This window comes from Cervus canadensis, chromosome X (assembly GCF_019320065.1).
Source record: "Cervus canadensis isolate Bull #8, Minnesota chromosome X, ASM1932006v1, whole genome shotgun sequence".
Taxonomy (NCBI): domain Eukaryota; kingdom Metazoa; phylum Chordata; class Mammalia; order Artiodactyla; family Cervidae; genus Cervus; species Cervus canadensis.
In genome coordinates this window covers 52,314,312-52,332,802 of record NC_057419.1, presented here as the reverse complement: position 1 = coordinate 52,332,802, position 18,491 = coordinate 52,314,312, and the positions used below count along the sequence as shown (strand labels likewise).

The 18,491-nt window shown below is 38.6% G+C and overlaps 1 protein-coding gene across 2 annotated transcripts in view; it reads left to right on the top strand.

Annotated features, from left to right (window-relative positions):
• The first annotated feature begins 11,053 nt into the window (after positions 1-11,053).
• The window catches only part of AKAP4 (A-kinase anchoring protein 4), a 13,663-nt gene continuing 6,225 nt past the window's right edge, over positions 11,054-18,491 (top strand). Inside the window, exons 1-2 of one of the 2 annotated variants that reach the window (XM_043460020.1) lie at positions 11,054-11,158; positions 12,986-13,081. In XM_043460020.1, the coding sequence (XP_043315955.1) occupies positions 11,123-11,158; positions 12,986-13,081 (132 nt within the window). In that variant the 5' untranslated portion in view covers positions 11,054-11,122. Of the gene's footprint in view, positions 11,159-11,784; positions 11,940-12,985; positions 13,082-18,491 lie in introns of those variants that run through there. The other variant, XM_043460021.1, reaches the window with a different exon arrangement.

The following is an 18,491-nucleotide window of genomic DNA, read 5'->3' as shown; positions in this document are numbered from 1 at the left end:
CAACTAAACAAAAACAAGGTTAAAAAATCTAACAACAAACTGGCTAAAAACATTGTCAACACAAGTGACAAAGGAATAATTTCCAAAATGTACAAAGAGAACTGCATGATCAACAAGAAAAAGATGAACTATCCATCAAAAAAAAACTGACAAGGAAATGAACAATTAGAGAAGAAATACAAATGGTCAATAAACGTAAAAATATGCTCAGTTTCACTAAAAATACATGTAGATTAAAACAGCAATGCATTGCTTTGTTTAGGATATTGGCAAAATTTTAATAGATTAATAATAACTTCTGTTGGTAAAGGGGTGAGTAAACAGGTACTTGCATTGTTGGCAGAAATAAAAACTGCTGCCAACTTTAGGAGCGTTATTTGAAAATATATAGTGACTTTTAAAAGTTTGAACCATTTTACCCAGAGATTCTACTTCTGGTAATCTTTTCTACAAAAATATTTATTCCAAGAAATAAGGCTGAAAGTTTTCCAAAATTGAGAGAGACATAAACCTACATTCAAGAAGGTAAGTAAACCCTAAAGAGGATAAACCCAAAGAAATTCAAACAAAAACATCATAATCAAACTCCTGAAAACTAAAGACAAAAAAAAAACCTTGAAAGCAGCAAGAAAGAAATGATACCTTTCTAATAGAGCAAAATTTTGTCGAATGACAATAGAAACCACACAGGCCAGAAGAAGGTGGCAATGTTTTTCCAGTACTAAGAGGAAAGAGCTGTCAGTTGGCAACTGAGAATTCTATATCCAAGGAAAATATCCTTCAGAAGTGAAGGGGAAATGAAGTCATTCTCAGATGCTCCTCTTAAAAGAATAGAAAGTTTACAAGGTAGAAAAAATAGTCATGGAAGGAATCTTGTATTAATAACATAAGGGAGAAAGAATTGTGGAAAGAGTAAAAATACAGGTATATACAATTGACCCTCCTTCTGATACTGCTTTCTCAATTATGTCTGAGAGTTATAGCAAAATGTATAACACTACCTGATGCAGTTCTCAATATATGTAGAGGAAATGTTTAAAACAATAATATCAATGTAGGAGGATAAAGGAAGGAAAAGTTTTACACTCCCTCCAATTGATAAAATGTCAACTGCAGTAGACTGTGATATGTTGTGCATATATAGATGTTGTGCATAATTAGAACATGCACTGAAAAAAAAGCTATATACAACACAACATCCAAAAAAACTCTGATTTTAAAATGGACAGAAGTCCTAAATAGACATTTTTCCAAAGGGGAAATGCAGATGGACAATGGGTACATGAAAAGATGCTCACACTGCTAATCATCAGGGAAATGTAAATCAAAACCCCAATGAGACAGCACCTCACATCTGTCAAAATGGCCATCATCAAAAAGACAATACATAACAAAGTGTTTGTGAGGATGTTGAGAAAAGGAAACCATAGTACACTGTTGGTGGGAATGTAAATTGGTACAGCCACTCTGGAAAACAGTATGGAAGGTTCTCAAAAAAACTGAAAACAGAACTACCATATGACCCAGCAATTCTACTTCTGGGTATATATCTGAAAAACAAAACTAACTCAAAAAGATAAGATACATGTACATTGATGTTCATAGGAGCATTATTTACAAATTGCCACGGTATGGAAGCAACCTAAGTGTCTATCAACAGATAAATGGATAAAGATGATGTGAGATACACACACAGACACACACACACAGACACACACACACACACATGGAATACTATTCAGCCATAAAAAGAATGAAATTTTTCAATTTGCAGCAACATGGTTGGACCTGGAGGGTATTATGTTAAGTAAAATAAGTCAGACAGAGAAGGACAAATACTGTATGTGATTTACTTATATGTGAAATGTAAAAAAAAAAAAAGAAAAGAAAAGAAACAGTAAATATAACAAAAATGAAGCAGGCTCAGAGATATAGAAAACAAACCAGTGGTTACCAATGAGGATAGGGAAGGGAGAGGGGCAATATAGGGATAGGGAATTGAGTCACAAAACTATCATATATGAAATAAGCTGTAAGGATCTCTCCAAGAAAAATGGAGATATCAAAGGAACATTTCATACAAGGATGGGCAAGATAAAGGACAAAAACAGTAAGGACTTAACAGAGGCAGAAGAGATTAAGAGGAGGTGGCAAGAATGCACAGAAGAACTGTACAACAAAAGATCTTAATGAGCTGGATAACTACAAAAATGTGGTCACTCATCTACAGTCAGATATCCTAGAGTATGAAGTCAAATGGCCTTAGAAAGTATCACTACCAATAAAGCTACTGGAGGTGATAGAATCCCAGCTAAGCTATTTCAAATCATAAAAGAAGATGCTGTTAAAGTGCTGCACTCAATATGTCAGCAAATTTGGAAACCCCAGCAGTGGCCACAGGTCTGGAAAAGGTCAGTTTTCATTCTAATCCCAAAGAAGGGCAGTACTAAAGAATGTTCAAACTACTGGACAATTGTGCTCACTTCCCATGCTAGTAAGGTTATGCTCAAAATCCTTCAAGCTAGGCTTCAGCAGTACAAGAACTGAGAACTTCCAGATGTACAAGCTGGATTTATAAAAGGTAGAAGAATCAGAGATCAAATTGCCAACATTTGTTGGATTATAGAGAAAGCAAGGGAAATCCAGAAAAACATATACTTCTGCTTCATTGACTACACTAAAGCCTCTGATTGTGTAGATCACAACAAATGTAGAAAATTTTGAAAGAGATGGAAATACCAGATCATCTTACCTGTCTCCTAAGAAACCTGTATGTGGGTCAAGAAGCAACAACTAGAACCAGATATGGAACAACGGACTGGTTCAAAATTGGGAATGGAGTAGGACAAGACTGTATATTGTCACTCTGTTTATTTAACTTATAGGCAGAGTACATCATGTGAAATGCCAGGCTGGATGAGTTACAAACTGGAATCAAGATTTCTGGGAGAAATAACAACCTCAGATAGGCAAATGATACCACTCTAATGACAGAAAGTGAAGAGGAACTAAAAAGAGCCTCTTGATGAGGAGAAAAAAGGAGAGTGAAAAAGTTGGCTTAAAACTCAACATTAAAAAAAAACTAAGATCATGGCATCCAGTCCCATCACTTCATGGCAAATAGAAGGGGGGGAAATGGAAGCAGTGACAGATTTTCTCTTCTTGGGCTCCAAAAACACTGTGGATGGTGACTGCAGCCATGAAATGAGAAGACACTTGCTCCTTGGAAGGAAAGCTATGACAAACCTAGACAGTGTATTAAAAAGCAGAGACATTCCTTTGCCAACAAAGGTCCGTATAGTCAAAGCTATGGTATTTCCAATAGTCATGTATGGATGTGAGAACTGGACCATAAAGAAGGCTGAGTGCCGAAAAATTGATGATTTTGAACTGTGGTGTTGGAGAAGATTCTTGAGAGTTCCTTGAATAGCCAGGAAATCAAACCAGTCAATCCTAAAGGAAATCAAGCCTGAATACTCATTGGAAGGACTGATGCTGAAGTAAGGTGACGCTCCAATACTTTAGCCACTTGATGCAAAGAGCCCACTCATTGGAAAAGAGCCTGATGCTGGGAAAGATTGAAGGCAAAAGAATAGGGCAGCAGAGGATGAGATGGCTGGATAGCATCACCAATTCAATGGACATGAACTTGGGCAAACTCTGGGAGACAGTGAGGGACAGGGAGGCCTGGCGTGCTGAAGTCCATGGGGTCAAAAAGAATCGGATACAACTTAGCAACTAAACAACACAACAAGCTATAAGGATATATTGTACAATATAGTCAATATTTTATAATAATTATAAATGGAGTATAACCTTTAAAAATGGTGAATCACTATATTATACATCTGTATAATGTAACATTGTAGATCAACTATACTTCAATTTTAAAAATCCATATAATCCACCATATTAACAAGCTAACAAATCCACACACACAAAAAGAAAACTATTAAAGCTAACAAGTGAGCTCAAGATTGTAGGATACGAGATCAATATACAAAATTCAATTGTATTTCCATACACTAGCAAGGAACAATCTGAAAATGAATACAATGGTGTCAAAAAGAATAAAATAGTCCAAAATAAATTTATCAAAAGAAGTACAAGACTTGCACACCAAAAACCACAAAACATGTTTGAGAGAAATTAAAGTCTTAAATAAATGTAAAGATCCCATGTTCATTGGTTGGTATACTTAATATTGTTAAGATGGCAATTCCCCTCAAAATGGTCAATGCAATCCCTATCAAAATCTGTGTAGAAAAGAGTTAATATAACAGGCCTGAGAATGTTATCATTTGAAAATCCTGTTGGTAAGTTTGGTCCTTGGCTAGGATCTGGGAACTTGGATTTGGGGAGGGTTCCTACCACCTTAATTGATCAGAATAGCTCACTATACTTTCCCTGTTTGTGCAAACAACATGCTTTCTGATGAACACCATCTTTCCTCCTGGGACTCTGGAGTTTTGGTATGTGCTAGGCAGAGGGTGCCTGCATGACCAGCCCCCAATAAAAATCCTTGATACCAAGTCTCTAATGAGCTTCCTTCCTTCATGAACAACATTTCACATGTGTTGTCACAACTCTTTACTGGAAAAAAGTTATGCTAAGTGAAGGAAGTCAGTTACAAAAGACCACGTACTGTATGAGTCCACATATTAAATGTTCAAAACAGGCAAATCTATAGAGACAGAAATTAGAATGGTGGCTGTCTAAAGCTAAGGAGGTACAGGGTTGGGTGTGTGATAGCTAAAGGGTACAAGGTTTCTTTTTTGGTGATGAAAATGTTCTAAAATTTGTTATGGTGATATTTGCACAACTCAGTGAGTATCCTAAAAATCAATGAATTGTACACTTACATGAAGTATGTGGTATCTAAATTACATTTCAATAAAGCTGTTATAAACATAACAGTGGCTAATAAAATATATTGGTTCTTTTTAAATAATATTTTATTGAAGAGTGGAAGGAAACACTCAGTGGAACTAGTTAGGGAGGTATTGAAATAAGCCAGGCATTTTGGACCAACATAATCCAGTATTTTTGGCTGTGGCCAGGCACTTCTGTCTGGTTCTGGGCATAGCAATTCTTGAACAACCATTACCAATGGTTGTCTTTCTTTCCTTATTGAAAAAGAATTAACATATAACATTATATTAGTTTCAGGTGTACACACTAATGTTCAATTATGTAAATATCCTCAAGCACTCATTAATATAGACCAGCCTAGTGCTATCTCTTGCAGTGTAAATGAAAATGAATAAAACACAGTCATTCTCCTGAAGCAGTTCTGTATTTGGAAAGATAAGGCTCCTAATGAAATAACTACAACACAAGGCAGAGTGTGATAAGCCCCAAAGCAAGCTGAATATAAAACTAAAAAAAGCTTCAGAGGACACATGCTGAGTGATTATTTTAACACAATTACTACCGTCAAAATCACTCTGACATCACCAAGAGTGATTACTGAATGGCTAAGTACGTGAGGCCCTGTTAGGTTCTCTACCGAGTTGGACTGTCGCTGTTTCCTTGAACCTATACACATCTTTACGATGGGGCCATTAAGGAAACGTATAAATAAATACAACATACACAAACAGTTTTTAGGACGGGGAGTGAGTCTAGCAGGAAGGGACTCACCAATTTGGGAGACTCGCCAATGCGGGAGACGTGGGTTCGATCCCGGGGTTGGGAAGATGCCCTAGAGAAGGAAATGGCTACCCACTCCAGTATTCCGGCCTGGAGAATTTCATGGACTACAGTCCACGGGGTTAAAGAGTCGGACAAGACTGAGCGACTCTCACTACGAGGGCTTCCCTGATAGCTCAGCTGGTAAAGAATCCGCCCGCAATGAGGGAGACCTGGGTTCCATCCCTGGGTTGGGAAAATCCCCTGGAGAAGGAAAAGGCTATCCACTCCAGTATTCTGACCTGGAGAATTCCAAGGACTACATAGTCCCTGGGGTCGCAAAGAGTCGCAAAGACAAGACTGAGCGACTTTCACTTCACTTGGCAAAGCAGGCGTGCGTACAAACACGTTTTCCAAGCAGCTGAGACCCCCTAGTGGTCACATGAACTCATTACCCTCTTTGTCATCTTGACTCGAAAAAGAGGCAAAAGAAGGTCTAAGCCTGATAGCCCCGCGGGGCCACACTACACGCACAAAGCAGAATACTAGGGTAGTCTTCATCCTATTTTAATGATCCTTAAGTGTGCGTGTTGGAGGAGGAGGGAACCCCCTACAGGGTCTATGAGGGAACCTGAGAGGTTTCGTGCTCCAAGATCCCCTTCCTCTCCTCCAAGGTCTTTGTTTAAAACATTCACTCGCTGATAATGACAATATCTGGAGGGAAGGATAAAAACTCTGTCACCAGTTAATACTATATTTTAAGTATTTTTTATCAGATGTCCGAGAGAAGTTTGTGGGTTTGACAGAGAAAAAAAATCCGATTAACAGCCGAATTCCTTCAGCCACATCTCCAGCTCTCACACAGGATATAATTATATATTTATATGTTTATATATATATATATATATATGTATGTGATATGTGTATATATATATATATATGTGTGTGTGTGTATGTGATATGTACATCTATATATGGCAAAAGGCTCTTAATACTTAGAAAAATATGTTTACCTTTAACATGTCACAGGGGAGTGGAATAAATGCTTTACACTGAATAGGAACTCCCCATCAATCAGAAACGAAAACAGAAAACAAAACCCAGAAAAAGGGCAGATAGTGGGGGATACTAACCGCTTCGGAATAATCGCCTCGGAACAACCGCCTCAGCAGCACCTCTTCAGAAAAAATCGCCTCAGGAAAAGCGATATCCGAGGTCTTCTGACAGACCCCACCATTCTCACCAGCAGGGGGAGCAGTATTTGGTTCAGTCAAACCTGAAACCACAAGATGGGGCCAAAAGATCAGAATAGGTACCCTTCATACTTTTTTTTTCTCAAGGAACTTCTGCGTCGGGACCTGAGAAGAATGAAAAGCATACGAATCTCTGTGCACACACAGACACCCACGTCCGAGATGATGGTAGTGACCAGTGTGAGACCACCACCAAAATGGCCGTTTCTTTCTTCTCAGGTCCAAGATGCAGAAGAGAAATTCCCTGAGAAAAAGTATGAAGGGTACCTACTTCAGAAGGTTGTGTGAGAATTAAATGAGATAATGCATGCAAAACACAGTACAAGGCAATTTTCAGGCCTCATTCCAGACCTGCAGAATTAGAAACTCTGGGATGGGGCCCAACTATCTGTTTGTTTGTTTAACTTTACTGGTGTGTGTGTGTGTGTGTGTGTGCACGCAGTCGCTTCAGTCATGTCCGACCCTCTGCTACCCAATGAACTGTAGCCCGCCGGGGTTCTCTGTCCATGTGGTTCTCGAGGCAAGGACACTGGAGTGGATTGCCCGTACCCTCCTCCAGGGGATCTTCCCAATCCAGGGATCCAACCAGCGTCTCTTAAGTCTCCTACATTAGCAGGCGGGTTCTTTACCACTAGCACCACCTGGGAAACCCTTACTGATGTTTACTGGTTTATAACTCAGGAATAGCCAAAAGAAGGGATATAAAAGGCAAGATATGGGGTGGGGGTAGGTGTATGCAGAACCTCATGCCCTTTTCAGATACATTACCCTCTTGACCCTGGGAGCTCCCCAAATGTCTATTTTAACAAGCTCTCCAGGTGATTCTGAGGCACACTCAAGAGTAAGAATCATTACTCTAAGAAGAAGGCTGCCCCCTTCGATAACTGACCAAGATTTTTGTCATTATTACAGATTTCATGACTATATGGCTTGTTTCCTGCCTGAAATTCAAGGCCATCATTTGTTTCTTGATCCCAACTGTATGCCCAATATTGTGACAGAAACAGAAAGAGACAGAGAAACTGCCCTCCAGGCTTTCAATGTAGGTGATCCAGGAATAGGGAAAGTTAATTAACTCTACAAGGCCAGATCTAGTCAATGTCTGATGAATTATACAGACAATAAACAAATGGTCTAGGAAATCACAGGAGGGAAATTTCACAATTATAAGGAGGAGGGCCTGACTAGAAATGGTCACTGCAAAGCCAAGCCCACCCCTCAAAATAGCTGTAAGTCATTTTATACAAGGCAATAGAACAGATCTTAGCTGCCTAATTAAGCCCCTGCCTAAAAGAAAATCACAAGATATCTAAGAGTCTGCTTTCCTTTAACAGCTGCCCCCGAAATTAAAAAAAAAGAGAATGTTTATAGCTTTTAAAGTCCTTTATTTTCTCCCTCCACTGCTTCAATCACTCATAGGAAAGGACAGACATATATGCACAGTATAGTCATAAATGCTTGATAGAAGTAATTATGCAGCACCATTGCTAAGATGTTAAAATAACTATCTAATTTTTCATTGTAGTATGTTTGCATGTAACTGCTCTAAATGACATTGTGTATTCTCATGGTTGGAGAATAAAGAGAAAAAGAAGTGAATTTTCCATTTGTATTGGTCCACAGTAAACAATGTCTGATAATCATTAGCATCACGGCCCATTTTCCAAATGGTCACAGTGTCATCACATAAGCTAAATTAAGTAGGCTAAATCTAAGTCTGGAAGATCCTTAATGGAACTAACAGGCAGACAGTAATTTCATAAAGGCTGATCGTTCAGCTTATTTAAATTTCATTTTGCCATTATTCATAATAATTACATTACAGGCACAGGTCCCATTTTTCTTAATAGCTCTTTCAAACCAAATGCAAACTGAAAGCATATTTAAAGTGTTGACTTGTATAATTATTCGCAAGTTTATGTGGAAGAGATGTTTGGGTAGAATAAACAAGGTTAGAAAACAGATGATGATGATTGGGGGAGAGAATGATAACCAAATGTTGTGTGCTTAACATCTCTATGTTTGATTCTTAAAGGCTAACCTAAGTGTATACTACTTCAAACATACTCGCACACTAACACAGCATATTCCTTCTTTTGACTCTTTGAGTATCCCTTCTCCCCCATCTATCCCCATCTCTAGTCAGTACAGGCCAGTCTGAGAGCTTTAGCAACTTGAGAGAAGCTCTTGTTGGATATACTGTAACCTATGACTAAACTTCCTTGTATTTCATTATTGGTTTCCCATCCCATCCAAATGCTGCTCTTGTTTGTTCCTGGTTAGCCTCCAAGATGACAGGATTGGGATGTCAAGGGACAGGCCTCTAATTATCCATAATAGTTCCCTCTTTGTCAGTTAGGTGATTTCATCAGACATTGTCCAGACAGAGATCACAGTTGTTCTCTTCTGGGCTGCGGCGGGTGTTTTATAGCTTTGTGTGTGTGTGTGTGGCTGTTGTCTGTTTGTTTTTATGTTAGGGTATACATTCTTGTGACTGAAGAATAAATAAACATTTTCTTTCTTTGCTTCTTATTCCACAGACATGAGCCAGACACGGGAGCTCCAACTTTTTCTTTAATCATCAAAAGTTCCCCTGACCAAAGAGTGGTATAGGAAAAACAAGTCCTGTATTAAGTATTCTAACCCATTACTATTGACAAAGACACCTTCCTTGACCCAAACTTATTTTTTAGTAAAAGTTGTATATATTTAAGGTATATAACATGATGGTTTGATATAGTCAGGCTCCTCTGAGCTACATTCTCAACTAGGCCTCAACCTTGGCCGAGAAAGAACTATAACCTTCAGCACAAACAATTTCATCCACTCTCTACATTAAGAGACTTGAACAAACACCAGCATAGTTTCTATCAATTCAAGGCCATGTCGCTAGGATGATGATACCAACCTTTTTAAAATGCCTGAGAAAGTTCAAAAGTGCCAAAAGAATTTACTGTTTATTTCAGCCAAAACCTGACTATAGCCCCCTGATCTTCCTTTGCTCAGAAATTAACTTTAGAAAACTTGTGATTGTAAATCTTTTCTCTGACCCTTTGAAATGTATCTTCTATAACCCAGGAAAATGTTTCTCAAAGGCCTGGGAGTCATCCCTTTGAAATGTAATCATCAAGAAAGACAGGTCCCTTGTCTCCCAGTCTCTATGGAAGGGTAGGAATCTAATTTTGATAAGCACCAGTTAGCAAACACAGATGTTCTGATCACATTGATTAACCTCCCACCCCACAGATTTCCCTCAGTACTCCTCTGTCCATGGAATTTTCCAGGCTAGAATACTGGAGTGGGTAGCTATTTCCTTCTCCAGGGGATCTTCCTGACCCAGGGATCGAACCCACATCTCCTGCATCTCCTGCTACTGGCAAGCAGATTCCTTACCACTGCACCACCAAGATTTTACTTCCTCTAGCATTTCCCAGCACATTAAAGGCCTTTTGTTTCAGTGGATTGAGCTCTGTTCATCTGAATTATCTCCCTTATTTCAGAAGCCTGAATAAAATAGGTTTTGCCACCTCAAACAAAAGTCCAGCTCTGTTTGTCTCTGATGACATGAACTGACAAGATCAAAATTGTACAGGAGGGTTAAGACATGTAATGTGAGGTAACAGATAAAAGAAGAAATGAAGGTAGAACAAAGGATTTGAAACTCTATGATTTACTTGTTCATCTTAACTGATTTTTAATTTAGATATATTTGTTCCCATGAGGTTAAGGTGAAGACTGGTGGAGAAAGGACAAGGAAAAAACAAGATAAAACTTGGGCACAATAAGAGGATTTGGTTACAGGCTAATGTTTCCAAACTGGGGCTAACCCAAAGGCATCTCAAAGTGTAATGGATATTGCTTTAAGAAATACTGTAGCCAGCAATCTGTCACTGACCATAATGGAAAAGAATAAGTGAGGCTCAGGTCTTTTCATGGGTTGAGGAGTATGTGAAGGGCTGACCCAGACCCAAGTGGATTGGCTTTGGGGAGGGGGAGGGCTAATTATGTCTCATGAAGAAAGGTTAAAGTTTGCTGGATCAAGTAGACACTAAGGACAAAGTCCCTGATTGTGCTGTCACTGTTCTCCATGGAAACAGTGATGTCATGAAGTGTAAGTTCTGGTACCAACTGGCAATCAAGTCTTTAGGAGAGTATGGAGGGTTGAGGAAAGCAGCAACATCCTGAGTCAAGCTGAAAGGGTCATCACAACTCCAAATTTAAAAGAAAAAGCCATTCCAATGTCCTACAAAATAACCTATTCTGATACTACAAAGGTAAGGGCATCTTCTTCCTCCTTTTTGACTAGCTACTGGGATGTCTTAATGGTGAGGTGAAACTACAGAAGGGGCTAAGGCCACCTCAAATTTTCTTTCATATTTTTATTCAGGATACCCAGAAAGGACTTTAATGTTTCTCTATTTCTACATAAATCCAAAGATTTATTGCCACATAACTCTGAATTTCTTATTTCCAAAGGGAAATAAGCTATGATAATACTGTTTTGCTCAGAGAAGCTGGTTGTAATTCTGTATATGAAAAATAGAGACCCCACCATACTGGTAACTAATATGACTAGATGGCTCTGGAGGTCTAGCCTGAAGAGGAACGAGAAGGGGGATCTTAAGGCATTGTGAACGTGAAGGGAGGCCTTAAGGATCTGTGAATGTGAAGGGAAGTCTTAAGAAGTTGTGAGTAGGACAAAATATAAAAGAAATATGTGTACCCTTCTGGACAGAACAGAAAAAGATGTGTTGTACAGTAGACAGCCTGATATGCTTTTTACATGGAGGGCTACTGAGTTTGCCAGCCTGCCCCGCCCCTGCTGGGTCGCTATGGTTTCAGGCATTATGACTCAACAAACCCTGATGTCACACGCCAGGGTCAGAAGCAGCGGGGAAGAGCCTGGCTCCCTCAGTCTCATCCAACAGCTGACCGGGGTGGCAGCCAGCTGCACGTGCCCAAGAACTTGGCACTGCCCACTTCCATCTCAAGGGGCACATCTCCCTTCTAGGTGGCACATTTTCAGCCTAAGTCTAAAATAACTTCATTATCAAGGTAAGAGTTCATAAATTTTCTTTTTTACAGTTTTTTTTAAGGATTTGAACTTAGGCTATATCCAAATCACGAGGGACCTCTGCCTCCCCCTTCTTCTTGAAGGGAGAGTCCAAGACCTTAAGGGAATGAGATGGAGAGAAGTGGGGAGGATGGCAAAGAGTTGAAATGTAGTAGTATCCTGTGAAAGGCTAGCCATCAGAAGATTAAAGATTAAAGATTAAAATGTTGAGACTGAGAGAGGCAGAGGGAAGGAGAGAGAGGGAGAGAGGGAGGATGGGAAAGGAGAAAGAGGGCGGAGGAGGGAGGCAGGAGGAGAGAGGGAGGAAAAGAGGGAAGGTGGAAGGGAGGAAGAGAAAGAAGAGGAGAGGAGGGAGAGAGAAGTGTGGGAGGTGTCAAGGGGTTTGAAGGAAGTTGGCAGAGTTTATTCTGTCTTTCAAAAGTAAAATTAAACTTTGTCCTATGGGATCAGGGTCTGATCTTCCCTCAGACATTTGTCTCTTAGTTATACTTAATAGCTATTAGACTGAGCGGTCTCAATGTTCAGAAACTTGTTCTATATGTTGAAATCTTTATTCACTTTACTAGTATTGACCTTAGTCTTCTGCAGTGGCCCTGTGTGGTAAGTATTATAGCTGTTAACCTAAGACATGGGTTAGACTAGGTTTAGCTAAAATTCAGTTAAAGGGAATGAGGTGAACTTGACTCCCCTACAGTGCATAGACCCCTTTTTAAATTTGTTTCCCAGGCTGTCATTTTTCCTGACTGGCATTTTCCCAAGTCAATATGATACTCCCTTGGTTTCAAATAGTTGGTGTGAGGAATCTAAATTAAAGAAGACCATGGACTGAGCTAAAAGATAATGATCTTGATTTTCAGGTCCAAACATTTCAGAGTGTCTTTCCCCCATGGCTTACCCTATCAGTTCCCAGCCTAAACCTTATATGAAACACAGATGGGTTTTAGAAAGCCCTCCAGGGATTCTTAACCAATTCAGTTTCTTAAAATCATATATTAGACTTTCAAATTTATTTTGTTTCTCTTTTCAGATGTCTGATGATATTGACTGGTTACACAGCCGCAGGGGCGTGTGCAAGGTTGATCTCTACAGCCCAACAGGACAAAAAGAGCAGGACCGGAAAGTGGTAAGACACAAAAATGACTCCTACCAAGGAGTGGAAAGTATTGGTGTTTGGGTATAGATATCGTGGAGCCCAGGATAGGCTAATGGATGGATAGTGACCTCTCCACGGATTCAAGCTCAGTAAGGTCTGTGGGGGAATCAGTGTGGTCATGGATCACACAGTGACAATTAAAGGGCCAGATGAGTGATGCAAAGGATCTGGAGGGCTGGGCAGGTCAGGGAGGGGGGAGTATGAGGGGAGTGAGGGGTGGTGGTTGCCTAGTTACCAGCCTTTATTACCTCACACCTCTGAGGTCATAATGATGTTGCCTAGCTACCAGTAAGCTGCCTCAAAGCTGGACTCCCTCAGGGGGGCAAAACACTTCATGCTATGTTTCTCAAACTAAGAGTGATTTACATAGTACTTCATATTTTTATCATGTTCAAGTGCCACTCATACTGTTATTTAATATGTATTTCTACAATTTTTAAATATATTTATTTTAATTGGAGGCTAATTAAATTACAATATTATAGTGGTTTTTGCCATACATTCACATGAATCAGCAATGGGTATACATGTGCCCCCCATCCTGAAACTCCTCCCACCTCCCCCCCCATCCCATCCCTCTAGGTCATCCCAGTGCACCAGCCGTGAGCACCTTATCTCATGCATCGAACCAGGCGATCTGTTTCACATATGATAATAAACATGTTTCTTATAAACTGCTATTCTCTCAGATCATTCTACCCTCGCCCTCTCCCACTGAGTTCAATGGACTGTTCTATACATCTGTGTCTCCTTTGCTGTCCCACATATAGCGTTATCGTTATCATCTTTCTAAATTCCATATATATGCGTTAGTACACTGTATTGGTGTTTTTGTTTCTGACTTACTTCACTCTGTATAATAGGCTCTAGTTTCATCCACCTCATTAGAACTGATTCAAATGTATTCTTTTTAATGGCTGAGTAATATTCCATAGTGTATATGTATCATAGTTTTCTTATCCATTTGTCTGCTGATGGACATCTAGGTCCATGCTGATTGCCTCCATGTCCTGGCTATTGTAAACAGTGCTGTGATGAAAATTGGGGTACACGTGTCTCTTTCAATTCTGGTTTCCTCTGTGTGCATGCACAGCAGTGGGATTGCTGGGCCATATGGCAGTTCTATTTCTAGTTTTTTTAAGGAATCTCCACACTGTTCTCCATAGTGGCTGTACTAGTTTGCATTCCCACCAACAGTGTAAGAGGGTTTCCTTTTCTCCACACTGTCTCCAGCATTTATTGTTTATAGATTTTTGGATAGCAGCCATTCTGACCAGCGTGAGATGGTACCTCATTGTGGTTTTGATTTGCATTTCTCTGATAATGAGTGATATTGAGCATCTTTTCATGTGTTTGTTAGCCGTCTGTATATCTTCCTTTCAGAAATGTCTGTTTAGTTCTTTGGCCCATTTGTTGATTGGGTTGTTTATTTTTCTAGAATTGAGCTGCAGGAGTTGCTTGTATATTTTTAAGATTAATTCTTTGTCAGTTGCTTTGTTTGCTATTATTTTCTCCCATTCTGAAAGCTGTCTTTTCACCTTGCTTATAGTTTCCTTCGTTGTGCAAAAGCTTTTAAGTTTCATTAGGTCCCATTTGTTTATTTTTGCTTTTATTTCCATTACTCTTTGAGGTGGGTCATAGAGGATCCTGCTGTGATTTATGTCAGAGTGTTTTGCCTATGTTTTCCTCTAGGAGTTTTATGGTTTCTGGTCTTGCATTTAGATCTTTAATCCATTTTGAGTTTATTTTTGTGTATGGTGTTAGAAAGTGTTCTAGTTTCATTCTTTTACAAGTGGTTGACCACTTTTCCCAGGACCACTTGTTAAAGAGATTGTCTTTTCTCCAATGTGTATCCTTGCCTCCTTTGTCAAAGATAAGTTGTCCATAGGTGCGTGGATTTATCTCTGGGCTTTATATTTTGTTCCATTGATCTATATTTCTGTCTTTGTGTCAGTACCATCCTGCCTTGATGACTGTGGCTTTGTAGTAGAGCCTGAAGTCAGGCAGGTTGATTCCTCCAGTTCCATTCTTCTTTCTCAAGATTGCTTTGGTTATTTGAGGTTTTTTATATTTCCATACAAATTGTGAAATTATTTGTTCTAGTTCTGTGAAAAATACCATTGGTAGCTTGATAGGGATTGCACTGAATCTATAGACTGCTTTGGGTAGTACAATCATTTTCACTATATCGATTCTTCCAATCCATGAACATGGTATATTTCTCCATCAATTTGTGTCCTCTTTGATTTCTTTCATCACCTCATCACACACCCCCAAAAAAAGAGGCTCAATGATTTCTTTCATCAGTGTTTTATAGTTTTCTATATATAGGTCTTTTGTTTCTTTAGGTAGATATATTCCTAAGTATTTTATTCATTTTTTTGCAATGGTGAATGCAATTGTTAATTTCTGTTTTCTCATTGTTTGTGTATAGGAATGCAAGGGATTTCTGTGTGTTGATTTTATATCCTGCAATTTTACTATATTCATCGATTAGCTCTAGTAATTTTCTGGTGGAGTCTTTAGGGTTTTCTATGTGGAGGACCATGTCATCTGCAAACAGTAAGAGTTTTATTTCTTCTTTTCCAATCTGAATTACTTTTATTTCTTTTTCTGCTCTGATTGCTGTGGCCAAAACTTCCAAAACTATGTTGAATAGTAGTGATGAGAGTGGGTACCCCTGTCTTGTTTCTGACTTTAGGGGAAATGCTTTCAATTTTTCACTGTTGAGGATAATGTTTGCCATGGGCTTGTCATATATAGCTTTTATTATGTTGAGGTATGTTCCTTCTATTCCTGCTTTCTGAAGGGTTCTTATCATGAATGGATGTTGAATTTTGTCAAAAACTTTCTCTGCATCTATTGAGATAATCATATGGTTTTTATCTTTCAATTTGTTAATGTGGTGTATTACATTGACTGATTTGTGGATATTGAAGAATTCTTGCATTCCTGGGATAAAGCCCACTTGGTCATGGTGTATGATCTTTTTAACATGTTGTTGGATTCTGTTTGCTAGAATTTTGTTAAGGATTTTTGCATCTATGTTCATCAGTGATATTGGCCTGTAGTTTTCTTTTTTTGTGGCATCTTTGGTTTTGGTATTAGGGTGATGGTGGCCTCATAGAATGAGTTTGGAAGTTTACCTTCCTATGCAATTTTCTGGAAGAGTTTGAGTAGGATAGGTGTTAGCTCTTCTCTAAATTTTTGGTAGAATTCAGCTGTGAAGCCATCCGGTCCTGGGCTTTGCTGGAAGATTTCTGATTACAGTTTCGATTTCCTTGCTTGTGATGGGTCTGTTAAGATTTTCTATTTCTTCCTGGTTCAATTTTGGAAAGTTATACTTTTCTAAGAATTTGTCCATTTCTTCTAAGCTGTCCGTTTTATTGGCATATAGTTGCTGATAGTAGTCTGTTATGATCCTTTGTATTTCTGTGTTGTCTCTTGTGATCTCTCCATTTTCATTTCTAATTTTGTTGATGTGATTATTCTCCCTTTGTTTCTTGATGAGTCTGGCTAATGGTTTGTCAATTTTATTTATCTTCTCAAAGAACCAGCTTTTTAGCTTTGTTGATGTTTGCTATGGTCTCTTTTGTTTCATTTACATTCATTTTTGCCCTAATTTTTAAGATTTCTTTCCTTCTACTGCCCTGGGGGTCTTCATTTCTTCCTTTTCTAGTTGCTTTAGGTGAAGAGTTAGGTTATTTATTTGACTTTTTTTCTTGTTTCTTGAGGTAAGCCTGTATTGCTATGAACCTTCCCCCTAGCACTGCTTTTACAGTGTTCCATAGGTTTTGGGATGTTGTGTTTTCATTTTCATTCATTTCTATGCATATTTTGATTTCATTTTTTATTTCTTCTGTGATTTGTTGGTTATTCAGAAGCGTGTTGTTTAGCCTCCATATGTTGGAATTTTTAATAGTTTTTTTCCTGTTATTGACATATAATGTTACTGCATGTGGTCAGAAAAGATGCTTGGAATGATTTCAAATTTTTTTAAATTTACCAAGGCTAGATTTATGGCCCAGGATGTGATCTATCCTGGAAAAGGTTCTGTGTGCACTTGAGAAAAAGGTGAAATGCATTGTTTTGGGGTGAAATGTCCTATAGATATCAATTAGGTCTAGCTGGACCATTGTGTCATTTAAAGTTTGTGTTTTGTTTAGTTGATCTATCCATAGGTGTGAGTGAGGTATTAAAGTCTCCCACTATTATTGTGCTGTTGTTAATTTCCCTTTTCATTCTTGTTAGCATTTGCCTTACATATTGCGGTGCTCCTATGTTGGGTGCATATATATTTATAATTGTTATATCTTCTTCTTAGATTAATCCTTTGATCATTATGTAGTGTTCTTTGTCCCTTTTCACAGCCTTTGTTTTAAAGTCTGTTTTATCTGATATGAGTATTGCTACTCCTTTGTTGTTGTTGTTGTTGTTCTCCATTAGCATGAAATATCTTTTTCCAGCCCTTCACTTTCAGTCTGTATGTGTCCCTTGTTTTGAGGTGGGTCTCTTTTAGACAGCATATATAGGGGTCTTGTTTTTGTATCCATTCAGCCACTCTTTGTCTTTTGGTTGGGGCATTCAACCCATTTACATTTAAGGTAATTATTGATAAGTATGGCCCTGTTGCCATTTATTTTGTTGTTTTGGGTTCGAGTTTATACACCCTTTCTGTGTTTCCTGTCTAAAGAAGATCCTTTAATATTTGTTGAAGAGCTGGTTTGGTGGTGATGAATTCTCTCAGCTTTTGCTTGTCTGTAAAGCTTTTGATTTCTCCTTCATATTTGAATGAGATCCTTCCTAGGTACAGTAATCTGGGTTGCAGGTTTTTCTCTTTCATCACTTTAAGTATGTCCTGCCATTCCCTTCTGGCCTGGAGGGTTTCTATTTAAAGAAGAGCTGTTATCCTTATGGGAATCCCCTTGTGTGTTATTTGTTGTTTTTCCCTTGCTGCTTTTAATATTTGTCCTTTGTGCTTGATCTCTGTTAATTTGATTAATATGTGTCTTGGGATATTTTGCCTTGGGTTTATCCTGTTTGGGACTCTCTGGGTTTCTTGGACTTGGGTGACTATTTCCTTCCCCATTTTAGGGAAGTTTTCAACTATTACCTCCTCAAGTATTTTCTCATGGCCTTTCTTTTTGTCTTCTTCTTCTGGGACTCCTATGATTCGAATGTTGGGGCATTTCACATTGTCCCAGAGGTCCTGAAGTTGCCCTCATTTCTTTTCATTCTTTTTTCTCTTTTCCTCTCTGTTTCATTTATTTCTATCATTCTATCTTCTACCTCACTTATCCTATCTTTTGCCTCCGTGTTCCCCCTTCTTCTTCTTCTTTTTTTTTTTTTTTTTTTTTTTTTTTTTTTTTTTTTTTTTTTT